The sequence below is a fragment of the Camarhynchus parvulus genome, chromosome 2, assembly GCF_901933205.1.
Source record: "Camarhynchus parvulus chromosome 2, STF_HiC, whole genome shotgun sequence".
NCBI classification, from domain to species: Eukaryota; Metazoa; Chordata; class Aves; order Passeriformes; family Thraupidae; genus Camarhynchus; species Camarhynchus parvulus.
In genome coordinates, this window is record NC_044572.1 from 87,780,299 (window position 1) to 87,807,648 (window position 27,350).

The 27,350-nt window shown below is 40.8% G+C and overlaps 1 protein-coding gene across 1 annotated transcript; it reads left to right on the top strand.

Annotated features, from left to right (window-relative positions):
• The first annotated feature begins 5,957 nt into the window (after positions 1-5,957).
• Positions 5,958-26,384, top strand: SLC6A19 (solute carrier family 6 member 19). Its single transcript, XM_030971544.1, has 12 exons — positions 5,958-6,239; positions 14,439-14,579; positions 16,008-16,145; positions 17,061-17,242; positions 18,006-18,116; positions 18,859-18,971; positions 21,246-21,374; positions 22,106-22,262; positions 22,399-22,603; positions 23,183-23,342; positions 25,421-25,583; positions 26,147-26,384. The coding sequence occupies exons 1-12, from the start codon at positions 6,038-6,040 to the stop codon at positions 26,351-26,353; spliced, it is 1,908 nt and encodes a 635-aa protein (XP_030827404.1). The 5' UTR covers positions 5,958-6,037; the 3' UTR covers positions 26,354-26,384.
• The last annotated feature ends 966 nt before the right edge of the window (positions 26,385-27,350 follow it).

Sequence of the window (27,350 nt, forward strand, 5' to 3'; positions counted from 1 at the left end):
CCAATCTGCAGAAGTTTACAGTCTCATGGGAAGAAATTTAGGCTCCAAAGTTTATTGGAAGTCTCCAAAGTCTTTAGGTATCCCTGCTTGAACTGCTGTGGGCTGGTGGCAGCAGCTTTCAAGCACTCACATAGGAAATCCAATCATGCCAGTTGAGGAGCTGTGAGAGCTGTGCCTTTTGGTTACTTATCAGGTAGAGTTTGAGAACAACAGAGCATAAAACTTAGATCCAGTTAAAGATCTACAGATAATTTATTGGCAAGATAAACTGCATGACCACCTGTGATTGCTTATTACCCTTAAAACTAAGCAGCTCTGAAATATCTTGCCTGTGTATCTCCCTTTCTAAAATGGTCATTATCATCCCCTACGCTGGAGATTTTGAGTCTGCTCTTGAGCCTGGGGCCCCTTTTTTGCACATCTGGTCAAGGATGTTTCCCATTGGTAGCTTGTAAAAGGATTTTTTGTTTTCACCATCTATTTTAAAGGATGGGCTGTCACAGATACTATTTCATTTAACTTCTCTTCCTTCTCCTTCTCCTTCTCCTTCTCCTTCTCCTTCTCCTTCTCCTTCTCCTTCTCCTTCTCCTTCTCCTTCTCCTTCTCCTTCTCCTTCTCCTTCTCCTTCTCCTTCTCCTTCTCCACCATCTTCACATTTCCATCCTTTCCCAATTTAGGCTCATTACACAAGCAAGAGTAATTGTATTGCTGTATATGATACTTTGACTACCAAGTGGAAGCTGACTGGAAAGAAAATGTGACTAAGGCTGGTAAGATGTTGCTACAGAATTAAGAGTAAGAGACTTCACTCCAGCATCTGCTGCAGTACTGAAAGGGTCAGAAAATAATGTAATTAATACTAATAGCCTGGTACATTGCAAGGAACAATGAAAATATCTGGAGAGTTACAGATTTGTCCTTTGTCATAGTAGGCAGGACAGACTCACAATGAAAGGATCATATTGCATTTCATTTCTGAAACTGTTGAATGCAACCTGAAACCTAGTTGCAAACAATGTGTATTGCCAGGGGCCTGTGTTTTTCTCGGTGGCTTTACATGCAAGGAATTGTTTTTTCAAAAGAGTCCTGTCCTTCTTCTTCCTATTAAGGATCCAGATTAAAAAACTTCCTGAGGCAGTCTCCTCCAGCCTGTGATGGAGGGCAGAAAAATTATAGAATCACAGAATATCTTGAATTGGAAGGAACACAGAATCAGTTCCAACTCCCTGCTCCTCACAGGAGCATAGTTGCACACAGATTTACATAGCTGTAAAATATTCCAGTTTGTTTTTAAATTATCTCAAATGTTTTATTGTGACAATAAATAGAAACAATTAATACACTATTATGAAACTGTGCATAGGAAGTTGATCTGAAAGCTGTTGCACAAGGAATCTGCTGAATCTTTTGGGACCCAAGGCTTCAAACTTCAGTTTTTAGAACTGGATTCCAGTCTTTTGCTTAATTTATTTTTGCTGCTACGTCTGGTGATCCACGTTTATCAGGATGTTTCAAAATCCTGCTAATTCTGTCAGCTGTTCTGATTTTGTCCTTGTCAGCAGATGGACTTACACCTAAAAGAAGACAAGCTGCTTGGGCACTTGTTTTCTGTTCAAATCCTCCTTTACAGTACGATGAAATACTACAAGTTCCAGAGGTGGAAACTGTACAGGAAACAGTTGCCACACCAATTCCAGCTGCTGCCACAGTTCTGGCCAGCCCTAGTCTGGCTTGGCTCAGCTCTGCCAGCGCCTGCAGGGGCCCTGGTACCCTTGGCACCATGCATGTCCTGGAGGTGGCTGTGGCTCCTTCCATGGTGGGGGAGGCGAGGATCAGGCACTGCAGACAAGCACTTCAGCCAGGTCCTTCAGCCTGCTGCCTCCACTCTCTCATGGAAGAGAAGAACCCATCCTTGGAATCACAGTATCGTGGAATCACTGAGGTTGGAAAAGACCTCTATGACCATTGAGTCCAATCATTTTCCCAAACAGGTTCACCACCTTACTGTGTCCCCACGTGCCACATCCACACATCTCTTGAGCACTTCCACCACTTCCCAGGGCCTGTTCCCAGCCTGTTCCAAAGGCTGGCCACCCTCTCCAGGAAGCAATTTTCCCTACTATCTAATCCAAAACTCCTCTGGCACAACTTGAGTCCATTTCCTCTGAGTCCTGTCACTTGTTACCTGGAAGAATAGACCACCTCCCACCTCATTACAAGCACCTTTCAGTACTTCTCCATATGGGATAGCTTCCTGAGGGGCTGGAAGGAAGCTGTGCTGGCCCAGGGAGGTTACACCAGGAGCACCTGCCCAGTAGGTAAAGTGTGTCAGGCTACACCTGAGCTGCAGGGGAGGACAGCTTCTCTCCCAGCTGGGAACATCCCTGTGGAGCCAGGCTGCCATGGCATTCTGAAGGCTGCCCGTAGCCAGGAGTCCCTTGGCCCAGCTGGTACCACACCATGATCAGACCTGGCTCCACAAAAGGAAACCAGTGGCTCCATCCTTCCTTTGGCCTTGATTTATATCCCAAATAACTTTCTGCTACCATTTCTTTTCTTTATTGCCACCCTGTCTCATGCTCTTTCATAACATCATCATCATCATCATCATCATCATCATCCTGCAAGATGAAAGACATGCTCATCTAAAAAAGGAGTATGCCCACATTCTTCCACAAATGCCTATATGTGTATGTTCCAGCAAAATATAGGATTTTTATAAAGGGGATATTTCCCTTTTAATTGGGTTTTTGTAAAATTGTGTTATTTATAGACAAGTTGGCTTACTTTTTTTATAGCCCTTTTTAGCTTTTGAAAAAGTAGTACATTAAAAATATGGGAGTAGGAGATGAAAAACCAAGTGTGTCATTAGAAATATTTTAACACAAGTAATCAAATCTAAATGTATGATCCATTTTATCCTACATTTATAATTAGCAATATGCAATACATTTCTTGTGTAGTAGTCTATATCATGAAAGGATGAATTTCATAGAGATTTATTGGCCCTAATTGACCTGTGGGACCTGTTAAACATAAGCCTAGCATCTCTTGAAGGAGGAGATTACCTTAGGGCACAGGAACGGGCTCTGTTGAATAAATAAATGACCCCACCTTGCCTGTTCCAGTCCGCAGGGTGGCGATATAGACAACACCTCGAGCACCTGAGGATCACACTGGAGCTGGTACTGTCAGTCCTTCAGAAAAAGGCACAGTGCCTTCCAAGGTCATTAGCCATGCTACTACACTGATAAAAATTTCTGAGCTAGGTGCTGGACCAGCGTATTTGCTTCTGCAAATATTTAACAACTGATAGATAACTAACAACCACTGGCACCTCGCGTTAGCAGAGCAAGATAAAATTCTTCGAAAAGAGGATTTCCTCAATGTAAGGCAATCAGGACTGTATTTTTGGATCCTGATAGAAGCTGCTTGCTCATGAAACTTAGAAGAGAGAAATTTTCTGTAGTCCAGTTGCCACGTGACCATAACTAGATGTATTAATTGAACTAAATAGGAGATATAGCATGAACATGGTGTTGCAGTTGACACAACAGAAGGAAGGGATGTCATCCATGGGGACCTGGACAAGCTTGAGAAGTGGGCACATGAGAGCATAATGGGGTTCAACTAGTCCAAGGGAAAGGTGATGCACCTGGATCAGGGCAGTTCCAAGCACAAATACAGGCTGGGTGGCGAATGGACTGGGAGCATCCCCGCAGAGGACTGTAGGGATGTTGATGGACAAAAACCTGGATGTGAGCCAACAATGTGCATTTACAGCCCAGGAGATGAATCAACCAAATTCTGCATCAAGAAAAGTGTGACCAGCAGGCCAAGGGAGGTGATTCTCCTCTGTACTCTGTACTCATAAGTCACCACCTGGAATACTGCATCCAGCTCTGGAGCACTCTGCACAAGGAAGATGGGGACCTGTTGGAGCAAGTCCAGAGGTGTCCACAAAGATGATCAGAGAGCTGGAGCACCTCTCCTATGAAGACGGGCTGAGAGAGTTGGGGCTGTTCAGCTTGGAGAAGAGCAGGCTCCAGGGAGGCCTTAGAGCACCTTCCAGTACCTAAAGGGACTACAAAGAAGCCAGAGAGGGACTTTTGGCAGGGCATGCAGGGATAGGAAAAGCGGCAATGGCTTCAAAATTGAAGAGAGTATGTTTAGATTAGATAATAGGAAAAAAATCTTCACTACAAAGGTGGCGAGGCGCTGGGACAATTTGCACAGAGAAGCTGTGGATGACCCATCCACAAGCTGGGTGGGGACTTTGAGCAGCTTGGTCTAGTGGAATGTCCCCCTGCCAATGGCTGGGAGGTTGGAACTAAATGACCTTAAGGTTCCTTCCAAAGCATTCTATGACTCTGTGACAACTCTGGGAACAAAGAACTAGGTAAAAATCTAATTATGGTAGTAAGCTGTGCTTGAAAGAAGAAAAGGTGGTCTAAGGGGGGGCTGCTAAGGCAGATCCTGAAGGATCAGTTTAGGAACAATGTTTTCTCATTCTACTAAGGACAAAAAGTAGTAGCATGGTAATTAAATGTTCCTGACACATTCTCAGAAGGATTGGGAATGCTGTAATAGTATCATTCAGGAAGAGCTGTGCAGCTCAATGCACTGGAGTAGCAGAAACAGAGTGAAATTGAACATATGCTTTCAGCAACTTAAAAAAAGGAAGTTCTGCCATAAGCTAGGAAATTCTTAGCTGGAATCAGTAAAGGAGAAGGAATTTGCTGCTCCAGTTGTTAATTGGAAGGTAGCACAGACCTGACAGAGTCCTGAAAAAGGCAAGGGCTATCACTAAGCAGATTGAGACATATTTCAAGTCACTTTGGGGAAATATTAATACCTATTGCAAGACCCAGGGAAATCCATATAGGCTGCTGTATACAGTTGTTCACGTGAAGGATGAAGATTTTTTTTGTAGCTCTTCTATCCAAAGATATTGAACAGCCTCTGGAATCAACTTTGAACAAACATGATAAGGTTGCAAAGGGATACTACAATGTGTTCACCTCTTTTTCCAGGGGCTGGACTTACAAGATCTCTCCTAGTTCTTTACTTTGACCACCCTGTATCACTGCAATGAGCCTGCAGCTGGCAACATTTCTTATTACATATACAGTGTTAGATTTTACATATAGTCTTCAGTGACAAGTAACTTATCTTTTGAAAACAACAAGGTTCAAAGGGAATAGTGTTGTTATGATTGTGCTGAAATAATGAGGATAGGAGTAGTATCTCTGATATTTGTTAACCAGTGGGGTTTTTTTTTATTTTTGACCACTATATCTAGGGTCACTGAAAAGGTGAAGGGACCTTTGATTTCAAGCCCATTTATAAAAAAGACATGTTCTTCAGACCTTGTTCTGTACTGATTAGAGGTGTTGGGGTAAGCAGATTATGCTTATGACTTTAAAGGTCAGATTTTATAATCCCTTTCATACTCCATCCTTTTGGTCAGAACATTTAGTAGGTTACAATCTGTTACAGAGAAACATTCATTATGATACATACAATTCTGTAGGCATACACAATTGGAAACGGAACGTGATGATGAGTCACAATCAGTTTATCTCCCCTATAAAAAATGATATGAAATCTCCATATTTAGTCTGAGGCCAGTGGAATCCCACTATTCCTCATTTGCTAGAGCTATATTTGTATTTAAGTGAGTTTAAACAAGGGAGTGGCAAGGGGTGTTACATATCCTTACAGGTGATTAGGGTTTATAGCCAAATTATCTCCCGAATTACATTAGCTGAAATCAATGTATTCCACTGGATGAACAGACTGTTCCATAAAACCTTGGCAGATAAAGCATTAATAAGTGTCAGAGCTGACTTGGTCAATTGAATGATTTGCTGACGCTTCTTTTTACCACAAGCCTGCACTTACAAGTCCAGTGCCAAAGGTTCAGTATATATAGCTGAAGACAGCAAATAGATGCTCTCTTTTTGAGCAGGGTTCTGACAAGCTGCCTTTCTCATTATCCCTCACTGGCAGCACTTTCAGGCAGGAAATTTAAAACATGGTAAAGCTGAAGCTGCCCAATCCTGGCCTGGAGGACAGGATACCTTCCCATGCTGAACTTGAGGTCCTGGAGAAAGAAGAGGCAGACTCCAGACCAAAATGGGACAACAAGGCACAGTATATGCTGACCTGTGTAGGGTTTTGTGTGGGCTTGGGAAATGTCTGGAGGTTCCCGTATCTCTGTCAGAGCCATGGAGGAGGTATGTCTTTAATACATTTTAACTAACTTAACTTTGGGTATAAACCAGGTTTAATCTCTCTTTTGGCAAGCAAATAATGGAATATGTTTAGAACTGTTCAGGTGCTGTAAGAGCAGGGATGATCTCTGTAGAAGACTGTATGACAGAGAAGGTAATTTCACAGGTCATGATCACACACTGAAGTCAGGTTACTGATGAAAGAAAATGAAGGGTCTGTTTTGATTTCAGGACAAAGGATTGAACAAGTGAGTCTTCCACCATCATGTACATAGTTTAGTTTCTCAATCTAAACCCAATGTTGCTTTCCATACATAAATATATAGAGAGAGAGTGTGTATTTAAAACATTAATAAACTACTTGGGACTATGATTCTGCTCATGATACCGAATGATCTTTTTAGAATAGGTTTTTCATTGGGCTTGGACTGATCCATGTATGACCTGTAGAGTTAGTGTTTGTATAATTTGTGCTAGGATTAACAGCATGAATGAAGTCAACATTAAAAATATTTGTTTAGTTGGTGTTATTAAGTCATTTAAAATCCAAGCATATATTATTTACTGCATCATTTACTGAAACTCCTGAAGGTTTAGGTGAGGACTGAATGACCATGTTAGAAATTCTGTTTTCTTTTGCTGTTTGTTTTGAAAGGTAACTTTAAGCTGAACCATTGCTTAAATATTATACAACAACTTTTTTTTTTTCATTTTCTTACTGACTTTTTTGTCTGCTATCTGGTTATTGGCCATTTTTCACTCTGGAATATGTGTAAAATGTATTTGTTCCTTTGCAATATTTGGTCTTGAAACAAAAATTTTGGCTTAAGGAACAGTATTTCAAAGTAATATTCTTTTACATGTGCATGGTAAGATATTTCAAAATTGCTTTCCTTGTTAGAGTAGGAATAACTGAGGGCTCTGTGGGGAGTTGCTCACACAGACTCAGGGACAATAACAGTTGCAAGAAGAGATGCTTTTATCATTATGATTTCTCTAACATGGGCTGATGTTTAAAGTTTGCAGTGCAAACTAGAGGTCATTTTCAGCAGAGTCAGGTCTTGTAGCAAAAAAGTTACAGCACATGCACAATCAGAAGTGTTTCTATATTTGAGATTTGTAATTTGAAAAAAGTGGATGTGTATCTCCAGAACTGATGGCACGCATTGGCTTCCCAGGTTTTTAAACTTAGTTTTAGAAAGTGGACATGCCCTGTTTTCCAGGGTACATTTATAGGCACTTCCTTGCTTTTTGGTCTTTATTTCTCTTGTGTTCTAGTCATGTGAAATGCAGCTGAAAAGCAAGCACCCAACAAATGCAAAGAACGTGGTATGGATCATGGTTTTATCACTGATGTCAGTGAAGATTTATGAATTTCTTGTGTGTGTGTCAGTCTTCTGGCAGCAATGCTCTTTCTTTCTCATCATCCTGTAACTTGTTCTTTCTCAGGAAACACTGTCAGGAACACTGACAGCAGTTAACCCTGGGTTCTTTTTCCCCTGGGACTCTCTCACTCAAATTTTAGGCAGAATTTGAAAGGGAGCACATAGCAAAGGAATTATAAGCTAATACACAGATGTGTGTCCTTCTAGCTAGACTTGCTGCCTTCTCTAATATTCTTCTGCACAGCACCAAATGCTGTGACTCATATCAAGAAACACAAGTAATGCCTTCCTGTGACTTTTAGAAAGGATTCCCTAATTTCATCACACGTAAGGATGGAGAGCTGTTGTGCAATCCCTCCTCCTCCTCCTCTGCTGTATACCTCAGCCTCTCATGGTAGGTCTAAATCCAGCTCTTGCCACCACTGTCCGCCTCCCAAGACAATTTCTGTTCTCGAGCTTCTCCCTTAAATCAGAAAAAAAGAAAAAAAAGGACTGCCTGCTTTTTGGATGGATGCCTTTGAATTTGAACACATGATTATTTGTATTGTAAAAACAGATCTCAAAGTTCTTATTTCTGAAGATATTTTGGTGTTGAGACAGTTTCTGCCCCATGAGGTTTTGTGGCTCCTGCATCCCTAATTCCCATTCAGCTGTGTTTGCAGCATACCAAGCACCCAGTAGAGGCAGCACTGCAACATCTGGGATTGCAGCTGTCAGATTGCTGAAGGAAACTCCCTGACACCACAAAACCACTCCAGAATAGGATGCTTGTGGTAGTCACTGTGTATGACACCCAGCCTCAGTTGTGCTCCCTCTAAGCAGCTTCACCCACATCCAGCTGGAAGTGTGTGTTTACTACACATTTTGGGCAAGTTTTGCCTTAGTCTTTACCCCTCAACATGTCGGCCAAGGTGATTCATTCATCTTTGGATTTGTGTGGTCCACTCAGGGGCACAGATGTGCCCCTATAACAGAGCAGGGTAAAACTGTAACATTATGCACCTTCTTCCAAATTATCCACTAGAAGGCAAACATGAGCTCACTGAGGAAACTCTGTTCTGCCCCAGTAGTTCAAGTGCCTTTACCCTGGATGGTGTTTGTCCTCACACTTTGTGTCTTCAAGATATGTCTTCACTGAATCCTGAGTGCAGAGCAGCAGGAATCCCTGTTCCTGCTCTCCCACTGGAAACAGGGATTATGTTCCTCCTTGGATTGTTCCTGGAGTGATTATTTTAGAGTCCTAAAGCTCACATTGGATATGATGGTGGATTATGGTTGCCAATTAAGACATTAAATAAAAAACCAAAAAAACCACTAACCAACCAGCTATATTTTGTGCTGGAAATATCTGCAGTGGATGTGAAAAAGTCACTCAAGGTTACATAGACTGTCTCCTGAAAATTGTTTCTAATTTCTAAATATTGGCTTGGCTATCTAAACGTCTTTCTTTTTGACTATATGGATGAATGTTTGGGTCATTTTGGATGGGTGAGGTCTGGTAGCAATGGTGTGGAGAGTACTACAGCCAAAGACACTCCTGAATGAGACTGGATGTCCACCTACTTTGTGAACCAGTGGTTGTACATGTTACATTCCTTATGAAACATAAATGGAAAGTAAAGCATAAAATTTACCCCATTGTGGTACTTGGACTTCAAAAAAGGTGGATTTTTTCCTCTGCAAATTGTCTGCAGTGAAGACAGTTAGGAACACTGTATTTATAAGTAATGCTTATTTTCAGATGTTGAACTTAAATCTGGAATTATTTAAGAGCTGCTTCTTCCTAAGCACAGCACCATGTTAACGTTTTCACATTGAGATACCCAAATACACAAAAATAAATTGGTAGTTACATAATTTACTTACTTTTGTTGTCATAGATAATGAGTTTATATTTTTTAAAATGGAAAATTTACTCCAGTGAAATCTAGCGAAGCAAAGCACATTTTATCTTTTAATGTCTTAAAAGTTGTCAAATCCATCATTACCAAAGGCAAAATAGAGTTCAATATGCACACAATGTAAAAGGTGTGGTGTTTGCCTCAGTGGTTTCACCAGCTTAATGAGATTGAAATTTCCCTTCATTTGATAGCTGTCTCTGACATTGCTGATAGCTTTTGTTTAATCTTTATGGAGCAACATGTCATTTAATCAACTGTTAAACATTTTCATTTTATCCCTGATGACCATTATAAAAAAGAAGATGCCTATTTAATGTTTAAACCATTGATTTTAAAAAAAGTCTCTAACTCTACAGCTCGCATATGGAAACTTTGCCACTGCATGAGGCAGAACTTTTTTATCTCTCTGCATGCCACACTGAAAGAAGGGACAGCAATGATGTCAGCAATTCCTCACTTAGCAGTTGATGAAATAACATGTTGCTATAATTGAGGTCTCAGAATATGTTAGTATAGTAAAATATCTCCATCTGAAGTCTGCCTGCCTTCCCTTTGTGATGAACTGTGTGCAAGTAGTAATGATTTTTTAAATTTTGACAAAAGAAGCTCTTAGATTAGAGAGGAAATAACAGCTATACAGATGTTCAAACCAAATATTATTTGTTTTGAAATGCAGTATTGAAACAGGATGAGAATCTAATAGCTCAGTTGCAAGGTTTTCAGACTAGAACATCAATCATTGTTTGTGTGCATATATACAGTGTCTGTTTTCAAATCAATGGTTCATTTGTTAGGATCATAAAATTGTGGCAGCTTAAAAAGTATTAGTTTATTTTTTTTTGTGTCCTGTGTGAACCTGAAAGTGTTCTAAAGGTGTGTGCGTGTGGCATCTGGGGACAGGATGCAGTGATGGGCACTGTGATTGGTGATTGGGCTCCATGATCTCAGAGGCCTTTTCCAACCATAATGACTCTATGATTCTATACGGCAGCTTTGCCAAGCCAAATTATTGTTTTTCCATTATAGCTTCTTTCAGACAGGTTAGGGAGAAAATGAGAGAAAAGGAAAATGCAACAGAGATGGATTTCTGAGCTGGCTGCTAGAATCGAACCCTAGAAACCAAAGAACCCAAGAAAGAGAAAAGTGTTATATATCATTGAGAGCTATAGTTTTATTTCTCTTGAAAATATAACAATATTCCTACAGCTAAATATTGGTAGTTTCAAATGCATAAAATGCTATTCAAAATGCACATGCCACACATCAGGGTGAATGACTAATCACTGAAAAGTGATTAGTGCACCAGAAAAGATATTTTTATTGAAGATGGTTGCCAATGGTAGCTCTAAAGACACAGTACTCTCAGAGTTCTATACAGCATGTCATTTAGCCACACACAAAAAACCTTCTTACTAAAAAATTATCAATTTTTAAAATCAGAGTGGTTCATCTTGCTTGCATTAAAACCCAGTTACTACTGTAAAAATGTAGACTGACAAATTGAAAACATTTCAGAGGAAAGCCAGAAGAAAAACTGAGACATACTTTTTGTTAGTCAAAGACTGAAGGACTCATTATTATTTATTTGTAGAGATGTTTGTTAAACTTCCAACTATGCTGACTGTTCCTCTCCTTCTCTGTCAGTCTATCTCTTCAGGAAAAGGATTATGTGGATGTCATCTCCAAGAAGAAGAGTATCTCATTTATTTTTTTCCTCACTTCTCCCATCTCAGCTACATCCTCTTCTCAGGAGACCATTTAGTCCTTGCAAGAACAGCCTTGCATTAGTGTGGAGCAGCTCTGTGGTAGATCTGGGAGCCTCAGGCTGCTGCTGTCGCACTTTGGAGAAAAGTGGCTCTTTTGTAATGCCAGGGAAGAGTGAACTATGATGATCCACCCTGGTTTTGAGGAAAATGAACTCCCCTAGTTGCAGATTCAAATTTAGCATTGTGGTCTTAGTGGAGATATTGTTACAAATGGTGTCAGTGCTGAAGCAGGCAATTCCTGACTCATGTCTGTCTGACTGTGTATTTCCATGTCACAAACCTGTGAAACATATAGGACTTATTCCAATTTTTGAGTACCTAGGATCTCTTTCAAAACAAGGTTTTTTCCTCTGTTTCCCATTGCTCCAGGGACTTCTACAAATTTACTGTCTGCAGGAGGTACTGCTGTCAGATGAAACAGGGCAGCCCTCTCTCCATGCTTTGTTGACTGTCACCTGGAAGGCATCTAAGCCAGAAATGGCAATGGACTCCTCATCCACCTGTGCCTGGCATCACTGCTGACAGTGCAAAGGTTTTGTCCATGTTGGCAGAAGTTCTGGGACTCACTGAAACTGTGTCAGACTCAGTCACTGCAAAGAACTGACTGTCCTTTCAGTTTCTAAAGGCTTGTCCCATTTTGTTTTTATGGACTTCCTTAGCCGTGCTGGAACATGCAGTGGTGTGCACTTAAGGGCCCCTGTTCATCTGATTAGATTAGTGCATGCAAATTTGGCTTCAAATAGTTTGTTCTCTGCTGATTCTCCACCCTCTGTGAATAACACTTCTCATAACTGTTTTACTTTTGTTTTCGTAGTAAGCAAGATTTTTGCAGTGTATGCAATGAGATCTTCCTCACTGTTGCATTCCATCCCCTTACGTCCTGATGGCTTCCTTTCCATCCTCCCCCTCCCGATGGGAGGCTCAGTGGGACAACCTCCACAGATGGAGTCTGGCCTTTCACAATGACAGAGTTGCTTACAGTGCATGGAAGTGCAAGCAGCCATAAATGTGCCCTGTGCTCCAGCCCCATGCCAGCCTGACACAGTTTCCTTCGTGCCACACTCTGACCAGGAGCTCTCATGAGGGTAAAATCAGGGAAGGACACAATCATTGTGTTTATACCAGCAGTTTTAAATTCCAGAGTATTCTCTCTCTCTGTCTCAAGCAAGACACCTCATAAGAGTCTGAAACCTGACTCTGCAGAGTTTGTGTGGATGCCTCATCTGGATCTTTTCTTGTTACTTTCTCTTTCGGATGCCATACGGGTCCCTGCTACGCCACACTCTCAATTCTCTCTGGTAAAGCCCTTCTTGGGCAACAGTAACAGTCAAGTCCAGGAGATGGATCTGTACAGCTACCTGATCCAAACACTCCCCATTTGCCCTGAGGATAAGTCCTTGTCACCCTTTGAAACTCAGCTTGCAGTGATTTTGGATCACGGCTTGAAACCCAAGCATGGACCGGCAGGTAGTTCAGCTGAGGTGCTCCTAATGGAGTCCCATCACCTTTTTTGGTCAGGTGTCAGTAAGATCACTTGAGGACTTGATTAGAAATTATATCCTTGGTCAAAGATCTTATTGAAGAAGGAAATGTACAACCTTTATAGTCTTTTCAAGCTATGACCAGTTGCTCCTTATCATACCTATCAAAGAAAAATCTTTTTTGATAGCTGTCATCTCAGTTGGCAGAAAGGGGGAAGATCAGGCTGTTTCTAAGCAGCTTTAGAAAGCATTCAAAGGTAGTCTGAACCTTTTGCTTTCAGCAGACAGCAGGCAGGCTGATATTCTGATTTAGGATCCATTTTTTCTCCCTAAAGTGCACAGTTCACCTCCACTCACACAGTTCTAGCAGTCTGGGCAGACCTGGCTTTCGCTCCAAGTCAGGGAGATTCAGCAGCAGCACAGTCCCAACACCACAGCTCTCCCCGTTGACAGCACAGTGTGTAAAATTTGCTGCAGGACTCTCAGACTTGAACCATCTTCTGTGGTGGACATGGCAAGAGCGTTCCATCAGCCTCAGGGGATTTCCTCCATGTGCTTATGGAGTTCCCTTTATTAAGATGCTGTAGAAGTCTTTAAGCATAACATTATCTATGACAGAGCAGTCAGCTAAAGAGGTCCCATGACTGCCTTTGCACAGACACAAAAAGAAGAAAGGAAAAAAACTAAAAAGGTGTGCTGTGTTCTCACAGCTCACCAGCTTTCTTGATAGCTTGGCATCTCCAGGAAGTAAATTTCAGTTTCTGGAACGGTTTTCATTCTTCAGATTTCCTCTTTCACTTGCTATCTGATTTTCATTGCACACATGAAGAAAAAGTCAGTAAATACTCAGACCTGAACCCTTAACATTCTGGTCTACATTCTCTTCATTGTTCCCAGATTAATTGCTCCTATTTAGATTAGGAAGATAAAGCCATTTTGTGATGACAGATAACCATAATTCTAATGTGCAGCAATATTCAAGCATTTGACTCTGCACTTTTACAGTGCAGTGTGGTGCTCTGGGGTACCTCCCATATCCAAGGTACACCTTGTTCAGGAAAAAATTAAGAATACTTGTCCTATACTAACCAACTTTATCATCATTAACAGGGTTTGAACCCTGCACTTCAGATGTCTTCTAATCAAACCTGAACATTGTTGAACACAGATGCCAAGAATTTCCGGTTGTTTCAGACAGACAGCCCAAGGCTCCTGCCTAATATTTAGGGGTACTTTGCTTAGTTCATTCAACTATTTCATACACTTTGCATGAGTCACAGCTATAAAACCATAATTTTTTGCAGGGAAAAAAAAAAGACGAAGTCATTCCAGGAGAGTAGCTATCTTTCCTCCACTTGCAATACAAAGGTAGCTTTTTCAAATTTTAACCTTGAGAGTGTGTAATTTCTGTTTATGTGTGTCTCTTGGGAAGAATAAGAATTCCTGCCTGAAGCTACAGATGTAACTGAGTGCCCTGCCTGGGCAATCAGGAAAAGCATTGCTCAGAAAACTGGGGAGGGTTTCCACAAAGGTGCTTACAGTTGCTTATCATGTCAAAAGTTCTTACAGGTTGCTTACAGGTCTGCTTATCAAATCTTATAAACCTAAGGGTTTTGTTTTGTTTTAGTACCTCACTGATTGGAATCATTATTTTTCTTATCCATTCCAGGAGCCTTCATGATCCCTTTCCTGATTTTGCTAGTCCTGGAGGGTATCCCCCTGCTTCATCTTGAGTTTGCCATTGGTCAAAGGCTGAGGAAAGGAAGTGTGGGTGTATGGAGCTCTATCCACCCCACCCTGAAAGGGGTTGGTAAGTCAAAAAGCTGCCTGAGAAAGCACAAGTCTCTGAATTGGTGATCTAAAAAACAAATCTACTGGGTTTTATTTTGATGTGCCGTAAGAGATTTCAGGATCTGTTCGTTTTCTCCTCTTCCTAACTCTCCATTGGCATGGTCAAACTAATGATAAAGCACAATGACAATTTTGTGTTCACCTTCCCAAGTACCATGGATCCTGTTAAAACCTTTCCCTAATCTGAGACCAATTTCTGGCCTCAGAGATATTTTCTGTATTATCCATACTGGCTGTTTTTACCATTAGGATGAATCTTTAGGTGTGCCAAAAATTGTTCTGTAACCGTTCTGTGGATAAATATTAGTTGAATCTTTATCTGATAGACCTCAGCTCCACTTAATTTTACTTTTTTGCATCTGAGAGTTGCCATTCCATAAGCCACAGAAACAGTATTTTGCAGAAAACTCTTCTTCACCACTGTACCAAACTTCTGAGTATAATAATCCATTTGAAAATGTTGTACAAGCAGCATTATGCACGCAGCATAAAAATCTCCACAGCTGCCTCCTTACACAGGAAACGCCTCTGAACATCAGGAAAAGTGGTGAGGGTGAGCAGACACTGGCATGGGCTGCCCAGGGAGGCTCTGGGGTCTCTCAGAGATACTCAAAGCCTGCCTGGACATGGTCCTGGGCAACCAACCTTGGGTGGCCGGGCTGGAGCAGGGAGTTGGACCAGGTGACCTCCAGAGATCCCTTCCAACCTCAACCACACACTTGAAAGGGAGGAAACAGGACTGCTTTGGCACCCACTGCATTTGTAAATCAGTTACAAAAGATAATTGTTCATTGCATCTGGAATTTTTCAAGAGTCTTTAGAACGTAGGAGCTCTCAGGAGCTAATGATTAGCATTTACTGTCTGCCAGAGAAGTCACCAGAGGTTGATTACTTGGGAACAGGCAGAAGAGGACAGATACCAGTGTGAATTCTGTACCTGGTCACAGACTGTGCCTCCTGGCAGCCGTCCATCCTGTTCAACACCACCCCTGCTGACTTTGCAGGGATGTTGTGGAAGGAGGAGATATTTCAGTCTCATTCAACCAAAATCCCAAGTCAGTTGAGCTTTACATGTGCCCAGCATCCCAGACTCCCTGGATATCAGCAGGCAATGCTGTGAACAGGATTGTGTGGTGTCTGTAGGGAATTAGTCCTCTCATAGAGCTGGCTCTTAAGTGGGCATCACCTTCAGTCTCAAAGAGTTTTTAGGATGTAACTCTACGTAGGACTCACCTGTCCAACCTTCAGGCAAAAAATCCATACTGATAAATCTACATCCAAAATGTGGCTGGGGAGGAGGGAGAGGTTGGCTTTGATACCATGTACTTTGATATATCTTGAAGACAAGACTTTTGCAATTTACAGAGTGTTCTGATATTTTTTTCAGGCATAGCATCAATGTTTGTATCTTTCCTGGTGGGCTTATATTATAATACTATTATTGCCTGGGTGATGTGGTATTTCTTCAACTCCTTCCAAGAACCCCTGCCATGGAGTAACTGTCCTCTCAATGACAACAGAACAGGTATATTTTATAAAACATTTTATTTTGTTGCACAGCACAGATTTCTGTTTCTAAAAATTACTTTAAATGAGCCTTTCTGTGAAACTGCAGTAAGGCATGGCAGTCCTGTCAGGCACGTTGCACTATTTGATACTTGTGTTTTGTATAAATTCACATGAAATAAAATGTGGCCAGCACAAAATCTTTGAGGGAAATTTTGGTTTCTTTTATGAAACGTCATGGTTGATTTTGACAGATGTGTTCATATACAGAATATTCACTGAGTGCAGATCTAGTATAAACATTAACATTTTCCAGATTTAAGCAATGCTTTTCTTCCATCTCTTCAACAGCTCTCCATTAGCACATTGAAAAGGGGGAAAAAAAAGCATAATCCATTTGAAATGCCTGTACCTCTCAGTATGACAAGTCTACATCTCTTTGGAGACTGCTTGGTGGCAGCAGCTTTGTTTTCCATAGTCAGCCCTGCATGACACTGTGTGAAGAAGGTTTTTCTGCTGGGTCTGTGGGCAGCAGTTCAGAGTGCTCTGCCCCTCTGCTCCCAGAATAGGCATGGAAAGCCTCATATAAGGGCAGGCCAGGGCAGAATATTGCACAGGCCAGCAGAATGTAGGGAGCTGGGCATTCAACTTGAGCTGACAAGACCTTGAGCAATGCTCCACAGAACAGAAGAAGAAATATTGCTGAAGGAAGTATGGGAGGAGAAGAGCCACAGTATTAAAATACCTATTAAACAGCTGTCTTTCAAATCTCTCATTTTGCCATGAAACTAGCCTCCAAAAATCTGAAAATTTGCCAACAACAAATCTATTGGCATAAAGTGGTACAATTTAAAACACTGATATTAATTATTTAGCTTCTTTTTCCCCAAGCAAATAAAAGACGTACAGAATGACAAGCATTTTGTGGTTACAGATTATGTAGAAGAGTGTGCCAAGAGCTCTCCTGTAGATTACTTCTGGTACAGAGAAACACTGAACATCTCCACTTCCATTGAGGATTCTGGCAGTATCCAGTGGTGGCTCTTGCTGTGTTTAACATGTGCATGGGGTGTGCTGTACGTGTGCACAATCAGAGGCATTGAAACAACAGGAAAGGTACTCTGTCTTGGGGGAGCTTTTAATGAGATGATGTTAATCATGCTGTTGTGATCCCTTATTTATACAGAATTAATAATGCTGTAGAAGCTGTCTGGTTTTTGAGTGAAAGCATGTCCAAAATTTTGTGTCATCACTGGGTCTGCTTTTTGAAGAACAAAGATGAATGAAATGGAATCTGGCTTGATTTGATTTACGTGGAGATTTTTGTGATCAACTTTTTGTGAGTCTTCCTTGTCCTTACATGTCCTAGTAACACATTTTTAGGTATTATGACTTTAACACTAATATTAATCTTTAATGCAAGATCAAGGGACTCTCTTTTTATTATAGCTATTCTCTTCAAAACATACCTATACAGATTTATTTTTGTTTGTGCAAGTCCTGAATATTATCTCTACAAAAGAGTGGCCAACCTTCTGCTTCCCAGCAAAGTCCTGAGAGTCCATCCTTGCATCAGTCTGGTCTTAGGGTGTACATTATTTCTGATGCTGCTTTTGAGTGATTTGAGTTGAATTTCAACAATGACAATTTCTCTTAAATAGACTACTATTGCTAAAAAAGTATTTATTATCCAAATGTACCACAAATACAATTTCATTGATCATTTATTATTGTAGTATGCTAATTGTCACTCCCTTGAAACTTGCCATTATTGATAATGACCAAACCTCGATTATTTCACTATTTTCTTCACTTTTTAAAAAAAATTCAAGTATTTCGTTTCATTTGAGTGGTTTGTTTATTTTTTTTTTTGGTGCAGGCTGTGTATGTGACATCAACTCTCCCGTACGTGGTGCTCACCATTTTCCTGATCCGTGGCTTGACTCTGAAGGGATCAACCAACGGAATTGTGTATCTCTTCACCCCTAATGTAAGCCACTGCTTGGCCCATTGCTCAGGGAAACATGCTGTAGTCCTCTCTGTGATTAACAACTGACTGAAAATTAGTCCTCTCCAGTGCTTTTCTCAGGCACCTTAAAAAACCTTGATTCTGTGAGGCAAATCCTCTGCATTGGATATAAAGGGTGTACATGTACACAAAGATTTTATCTCTCTCTCCATCCTCCATCAAAAGCTGTTCTAACGAGTTGAATGATCATCACACAGCAGTGGGGTTGTAATTTATTTGCCTTGATTTATTTTCTTGTATTCTGCCTAAGAACCAACCTAAATTTAAAGCATAAATCATGTATTTGGGAGTAGAACCCACCTAATTGCCCTATAAACAAAAAAAAACTAAGAGAATGGTTTAATAATATAACAGTATTTAAACAAAATTAAAAGAGGGATCATTTTCCATAAGCAGATCTCTGAATGATCATTATTAATGCTTAGTAATAAACACCTTTTCTGAAACCAGACATGAAAACTGTCAGCTATGCAGAGCATTTTTTTAATCAATTTTCAAAATACGTACATAAAAACTTCAGATAGGTTTTCTTTTATAAAAAAAAAAGTAAGTTTGACAAAAATATTGACCTATTTGTTGAAATTCTTCAAGAACAGTGAGTCTTGCATGGTTAATGTTCTTGTTTTAATTGTTGTTTTAAATCTCATACTCAGTTTAAATAGCAATGTTGGATGTGCTTAAAGCTGTGTGTCTGATGCCTCAGGTCAGTGAGCTGGCGAACCCAGTGACGTGGCTGGATGCAGGAGCTCAGGTGTTTTACTCCTTCTCCCTGGCCTTTGGAGGCCTCATTTCATTCTCCAGTTACAACTCTGTTCAGTAAGTAGCCAGGCAAAACCCAAATTTTATATGAATATTTCATTCTTTCAAATAAACCATCTCTATTTTGCCCTGCTGTTGTGCTACTTGGGACTGGGACAGCCTCTCCTCAGACATGTAAGGTGCATCTCCTCTGACTGCTCCTAGCCCTCCCAAACCAAGATTTCAGGTCCCTGCTCTGGCTGACTTCCTAGAGAAAGCTGTGGTGATGCAGGATGGGAGAAGGGGGCTGGCTGCCCAGCACCAGCTGATTAGCAGGAGTTTCCTGTCTGGGAGTCCTCAGTGTATGGTGATGCCCTTGGTCTCAGAGCAGGTCGTAAAGCACATATTTCAAATCAATTCACAGAACACAGTTTAAAACTTTAGGTTTGCAATGAAGAGATATATCCAATCTTGAAATTAAAATTCAATTCCTTTATATGTGTGCTTTGGGGCCAGGAAGTGAGAAATCCCATCTCCCAGAGACTGAGCCAGCCTGCAAATCATGATGCAGCACTATATTCTACACTCTCCCTCATAAAATATTGCAGCAACCACCAATGCCTCTTGGTGCCTGCCATCCCTTCAGAATTCTTGAAAGGAAAACTGTCTGGCATTTGCTAAGCCTAATATTTTTGATAAACATCTTTGAATTAAGTTTTGGATATGTGGTTTGGTCATGCATTCAGAGAGGTGTGTTTCAGTTTTGGTTTGGGTTCAATTATCCACAGCAGCATTTCAGTCACTGAGGAAGTTCCTTGCCGCCACTCTTGATTTCAGGTGTTTTTGAAAAGATCGCCTGGAATTTTTTGTGTCTGCAAGTCTCAATGTGAGGTGTCAAGCCCTGCCTAAGGTCCAAGTCAATGTCCCACAGCCATGGGTTCAGACCTGGGAGCATCCACCTTTCCAAAAGACACAAAGAAATGGAGCAGTGTCCTCTGGGTTTCCCAACACATGGGGCAGTTGCATTCAGGCCATGTTCGTTCAATGCTCAATGATTCATGACTTTAGGGGGGAACTGAACAAAGTCACCAAACTCCCAAGGAATATAAGTAAAAAAATTCCCATGCAAATTCCATAGTGTTACCCTGTGGTGTTGGGCCACCTGCAGCCAGCACCAGCTGGGCCAGGTGTCAGTGAGCCTGCCCCTGATGGTTTGGCAGTACAAAAACATCAGAAAATACAATAAAGTTTCAATGCTGTCAAGGATGCACTAATTCATAATGAGAAGGAGCTTGAGCATCTTACTTTCTCTAAAAGAAAGAAATGTTTTTCTAGCCTGTCATTGAGAATCTCATGTTACATTGCAAAAACTGACACAAGACTACAGCAATGAATTTCCGTTCAATGTCCTACATCCAGGAGATGCCTATTTCCAATGCTATAAATGGGGAAAGGACACAGTGTGATAGGTCTTGGTTGGACAAGCTTGTCTCGCCTCTTGAACAGGTTCAGAAAATTAAATATGACAACATCAAGTTTATCTCAATATCTCAATACCCCTTTCTTGCCCAGGACAAATGAGTTATCTGCAGTTTTACAGTCTTCTCTTACAATGATTAACTAATTTAATATTGATATTTTATGTTGTCCCTCAGATGAAAGTCTGTTTCTGGCTCTGCAAATTCTTCGTGTTAGCACAAGCACACTACCAAGAAGTGCCTGCAGCAGAGGCATTTCTACAAAGAGTTTTTCGTCCCATCTTTTCAGCATAATGTTACATTGTTCTTCCAAAACTTGGGAACATTTTGAACCATCTTTTGTTCAACAGTCAAACAAAACTGTTCTGAAGTGCTCTTGACTACTGCAATTTCACCATACCTAAGTGCTATGAAAAGTGAACTTGTGCTCACTTGTCGTGTCTGATAATTGGATTCAAGCCCAAACCTTTCACCTTGCAGCACAAAAAAATACACCAGCAGTGAAGACACAGCCCATGGCAATGTGTTTCTGCACACATCCATGACAAGCTTGAAAAGGAGGAGACTCTTTTGCTCCTCATACTTTACTTCCCATGAATCAAACATGAAAACAGCTCAGGCAATTATGCCTTATGAACAGGTTATTTGAAGGGGAAAAAAACCACTAAAAGAAACCAAACCCATAGATATTAAATTGCTTAAGGCACCAAGTTTTAGTTTACTAAATCTAACAGCACTACTTGTGTGCTTTTCGGGAGTACACTGATGTACCTATGCATCCTAGACTACTTTTTTCTTAAGTCTTGGTAGCCAGTTTTACTATTTATTTTAGGAATGTGATTGACATCCATTGTTTCTTCTCTTTGAATTGCAGCAACAACTGTGAGAAGGATGCTGTGATCGTTTCAGTGATCAATGGCTTCACATCCATCTATGCTGCCACTGTCATATACTCCATCATTGGATTCAGAGCCACAGCAAGATATGATGACTGTTTTGACAAGTGAGTTATTGGGGAAAAAAAACCCCACAGAATATGCAGGTGTTTGGCTGAGGCAGCTCTGTTAGCCTGCTGACCATGGATTTATAATTTCTGAATAATTGCAGCTCTTGACTCACATGGCATCAGAATGACTCATAAAAATATGGAATCTTGTGGAACAAATCCCATGGAAAGTAATAATTGTTTAAGTCACCTTATTTTCTACATAAAGATATTTTATGTTATTCTTCCTGCTGACATAGGGCACAAATGTAATATTCCCTGTTTCTGTGTTAGCTATGTGTTAGGTTTCCTCCTGGAGAGCTCAAAAGCTCAGGTCTCATCAGAGGTGCCTCATTTTACCCAGGCAGTCAGACTCTGTGGTTTCCAGTCTAGTTCCTCCACACTCAGCTGTGAAACTGTATGATTCACAGCTGCAGACAACTCAGACATTCCCATAAACCACCCAGTCTGGGGACTGGTGTTTATGCTAACAATGCAATGCTAACACAGGCACCTAAATTCTGCACAGATTCCTAGAGTGTCCATCCATTTAGAGTCATCTATGCCATGAAAGACAGTGTTATATTCACCTTGGAAGAAAGAAAATCACACATGCACATCTGGTGGACTTTCCAATGTCAAATCCGATCTTCATATTGTACTCTTAATAATGTGTTTGATGATGTAAATGAATCCTGATGATGCTTACAAATTAATAATTTCAAATTACTTACATTTCACTTTTCCAGAAATATTCTTACTCTGATGAATGCATTCGATTTGCCAGAAGGTAATGTAACCCAAGATAACTTTGAACAAATGCAGCAGCTGTGTAACATGACTGATCCAGCAACTTTTGCAACCCTCAAGTTTGAAACCTGTGATCTGGAAACTTTCCTGAATGATGTAAGTTTAACACCCTCAACATATTGATACTTCAAATATGGTAGCAATGCATAGTAACTATTGAATTGCCAAGTCTAGTGACTACCAATGTAAATTTAAGTGCTGTGTGATGTTAATGATCCTAAATATTTCCCAGGGAGCTGAAGGAACTGGCCTAGCCTTTATTGTCTTCACTGAAGCAATCACCAAAATGCCTGTCTCACCTTTGTGGTCCATCCTCTTCTTCATCATGCTCTTCTGCTTGGGTTTGTCATCTATGTTTGGGAATATGGAAGGTGTGCTTGTACCTTTACAAGATCTCAAGATTCTACCCCCCAGACTGCCTAAGGAACTTATAACTGGTAAGTGCATTTTTAGAGATTAGTGGCCTCTCCACCCTCCCCAGAGAGCAGCTTGTGCGCTGAAAAAGCAGCCCATCTCACTTCTACCCTCTGAGCTGGAATGGTCTTAAGACTCCCAGATAACCTACTGAAGATTTTCTCATGTTCCCCAGTGGGGCAGCTCACGTGAAGTTCCTTCTGAGCCTGCAGGCAGCTGTTAACCCTTAGGCCTGCCCATCAGCCCACTCATGATGACCACTGTCTCCTCCACTGGGAAGTTGGAGGACCTGAGTCCTTCACCCAGGCAGGATTTCTCTCAGAGCAACATTATCCCATCATCTATGGAGACAAGGACCTGTTTTCTCTCCTCAGCTTTCTCCCCTTCTGTTTGTCACATCTGCCACCAGTGTAATGTTAGGAGAGTTTTACCCAAACAGAAGCCAGCCTCCCCAGAGTGCCATTAAAAAAAAAGTGGTGGCCTTCAGGCTGCAAGAGTTACTTTTTAAGCTTTATAGCTACTGGGGAAATACTTTTCTTTCCCATTTTGCTTTCACTTTCACACCTAAGTGTGCTGTTGGTTTTGGTTTTTTTTCCCCACAGGTCTCGTTTGTTTGGTGTGTTATTTGATAGCTTTCATTTTTGTGCTGAATTCTGGTAATTACTGGCTGAGTCTATTTGATGGTTATGCTGGCTCTATTCCCCTGCTGATAATTGCATTTTGTGAGATGTTTTCAGTCGTCTACATTTATGGAATAGACAGGTATGAAATACAGCTTAACCATTACTTGATATCTATACATAAAGTGATTATTGTTGTGTAGCTACAATCTCTCTGCATCTCTGTGCACAGAATTTCTGTTATAGAAATCAATGAAATTATGCAGCTATAATTTAGGGTTGCTTATATGTTTCAGGTTTTTTTAAGAGGTCTCAGTGAAAAGAAATAATGCTTGTTAAGAATTTGTATGTGAAAGGTTTCCATTTTATTAATACATTATAATAAATAATGCTCTTTAAGAACTAGTTAAAATAAATATATCCCTAAGATATTGCAAGAGAATATTAGGCATCAGTGGAGTGCATTAATATGAATGCAAATAATTTATTTTTAAAGTAGGCATCAGAACATAGATACTTGCAACAGTTACATAAAAGCCACTATAGATCATTTGCCTTTTAAATATGGTGATATTTATAATAACTCTTCTTCAGGATCATTGCATTAAATGTTTAATTAGCAGAAGCAAAGTACACACATGTTGGCACTGAGCTGGAAGTTTAACACAGAGTTATATCCCAGGAGTGTTTACAGGGAGTGCTAAATGATGCTCTCCAACACAGGGATCTCCAGGCAGGCTGCAGATATTAGTTTACAGCAGCTTGCAAATCCAGGCTACTGAGATACGTTCTTAGCTGATAAATCCAGGACTTTATCAGATGGAGCAGTGAGAAATTATCCTCTCAACTTTCTACAGGTGTAATAAATCAAGTTTCAACATCATGTTTGTAATAAATACAGAAGAAATGTGAAATAAAGTGCAGGGAATTCAATCACCAAGTTTTACTTGAACTTCTGCCAGATTCAGCTGCTGCTCCTGGCAGTGGGGTGAATGCCCTTGTGACCCATTTCCCATACTTTTATGCTACTCAAGGAAGCATGAATCAGGTTAGGTAAATTAGATTGTGTATTCTTGAGAAAGAAGGCTTATTTTAATTTGTTAAGGACAGAAAAGGCTATGTGCATTGCTTTTCCTTCCCTTTAAGATCTCTGAACTCCTTACAAAGTAAATTAAAATAATTCCCAGGACACAAGCATGGGTTGAATCCATAAAGTGGGGGCAAGGTGAGTGTTAGTGTTTGTGCTTGATTCAGAAAAAAGCCTCATACCAAACTTTAATGTTCCTGGCCAGTACACACCACTGTAGCCCTCTTTGAGAGCAGAGCTTTTCAGGGCTGCCCAAAAGTGGTGTTATCTGCTCCAGATGAGTTTCTGTGACCTTTTTCTGAGAAAGGGTCATTGGTAGAAAGATAGCTCTGTTGCTTGAAGGAGAGCATGTGTGTTATCCATGACACACATGAACTACACCTGCAGATGCGCTGCAGTCAGGACATGGGGCTCCATGATTTTAAGACACCCAGATCTCAGAAGTTAGGGATGAAAAGATAAAATAAATTTGCATAGTAATTGAGATTCTAGTGGATTCAGTGTGTTGTTCATAGTTGAAGCACCAACTGAACAATCTCCATGTAGGGCTTGTTTCTTCTTGTGGAAATATTTTTGCCCCACTGACTACTGCATGTTCCATGAATTATCCAAATAACACAATTTAGGTGTTTTAAATAATGCGTAAAGCTTAAAAATGTTTCATTATTCAGCCTGAGAAAACTGGTAAATATTCAAATTAGGCAAACATTATATTATAATATAATTATTAAATTACTTTTATTTGCTTTTGTTCTTTTTAAATATTGTATCACTCCCTTTAATTTATGCAGTACTGAGATACTTATAAAAAAACTGTGAAGCAATACTGCAATATGTGCTGGGGAAAATCCATCTGCAATGACTCTTTTCTGTTGAAGCTATTTCACATATGCCTCACAGACATCTCCAAGATAGTACATCTCCAAAAATAATTTTCCAAACTTGCAATGATTTGTGCCTTAATTTGAACTAGTGAGGTCTAACTCCCGATCTTGTAAATTCTGGTCTCAAACTGACATTAGCAAATTCCTGGGAACCACAGTAAGGGGTAGTTTGGATTTCCCTGTTTATGAGCAGGCATTCTCTTATCCTGGCCAGCTTTTAAGTCTGAACCTCCTGCTTTTTGTTTCTAGGTTTAACAAGGATATTGAGTTCATGACTGGACACAAGCCCAACATTTTCTGGCAGGTTACCTGGAGACTCATCAGTCCTCTCATTATGTTAGTTATCTTTTTCTTTTATTTTGTGGTGAAAGTCAACCAAGAACTGCTCTACAGTGTTTGGGACCCAAGCTATGTAAGTGTGTAAACCCAAATATTTATTTATAATTATTTTAAGTATTCTTCTTTAATGCAAGAGTCATTGTCAATTATATTCATCTTCCATCTGAAACAGTTTTCTGGCAAACTTGCCACAAGGCATGGAAATGGGACTGCTTCCTTTTCTCCTCTTTTGCAACATCACTTCCCTCTTATTAATGTTTCGGCCATCCCTCACCCTTTGATTTCAGCCTTCCCACAAAAAGGCTGATTGACCATAAGGCCCTGATGGCCTGTCAGGCTCCCCATGCCCACATTCCTTTGTGCCAAGGAAGTGTTCCAGTCCCCCAGTCTCCCTTCCTGGCTCTTACCGCTTTCATGCCATTTTCTTTACATCATTTTAGAATAAAAATAAGCCCAAAACAGCTGAGGCTGGAAACCCTTGAGCTGGAAGCTGGTATGGAATTGGCAGACTGTTGTGCCATTATGGCTGGCCAATGTCCTGATCACATTTTTGATCTGTTGAATTATTGTATGTGTGCATGGTCCCAGGTATTTGCCCCTCATGACTTGCTGCATCTTGGTTGTTTGCTCTTTCAGGAGGAGTTCCCCAAAACAGAGAAGGTTGAATATCCCCCCTGGGTGTACGCTATCATTGTAATCCTTGCTGGAGTGCCCAGTTTGACCATCCCTACCTTTGCCATCTACAAAGCCATCAGGAACCACTGCCAGAAAAAAAATGATCGTGCTGGCCTTATTGCTACATCTGAGACTTCCATTAATGGAAACTTAAAGTATTCATCATAAACCCCTTTTTTTTCAAATGTGGAAGGATGCCCTGTCAATGAGGAAAGTAAAAAAATTTTTTTAAGAATCTGGCCTTAATTTTATTTTCATTGAAGGGTAGCCATGTCTTGTTTCCAGGTAAACATTTGCATAACAAGGCAATGCACTGTGAAGAGTTGATGGCCTGGCTTCTGGAAGAAAAAAAAGTGACATTTGCAAGTGATTGGGGCACCAGGCCAAATAATTTGTCCTCTTTTGGGTTCTGAAGCCAGCTTCTTTGAAACTGGCTTCTATCCCCTCTGCTTGGGGATGCACTGTGCATGAAGTGACTCTTCCATGTGTAATCATTCTGGTTGGGTGGCCAGTATGAAGGGTAACTTAATGCTGTCCTCTCGTGCACATTAAATTGTTTTTACTTTATATGCCACTGTGTTGCACAAAGCCACTAATATTATTTGTCTCATAGAGAAGTTTAATATTTAATAAAAACATTTCTAAGTATGAGAATGACAACCTGATTAATTTAGAATTCTACGTATTCTATAAAATGCCTATAACTTCCAAGTTCCTAGCAGATAGTGCTGCATTTGCTGATGACAGGAGAGGTGATCTTGCAATGGGGCAGCAGCAGCTCAGGACAGAGCAAAATCTGCCTTCTGTGGCACCCGTGAGCAAGGGGTGCACCACTTGCCTGGGGGATCCGTGCTGATGGGAGATCCAAGGCACACCAAGGTGCAAATCTTGCTCTCTCTGTTGCCATCAAGGTAGGTGGCTCTGGTTCATGCATACACACACACACCCACACACCCACACCCACACACACACACCTGACAACTATTTGAATTTTTTAACTTCCTTCCATGTGACACAGTGGAGCCCAGTGAGGAGTCCCATTCCTCATGTGGCCACCAGAGAGGGAAAGGGGCGCTGTTAGAGCACCCAGGCAGAGTGCCTGGAACAGTGTCCAAGTCCCCTCTGGATGGGTGATCCTCTTCATCCAACTGTCTGTGTATATGGA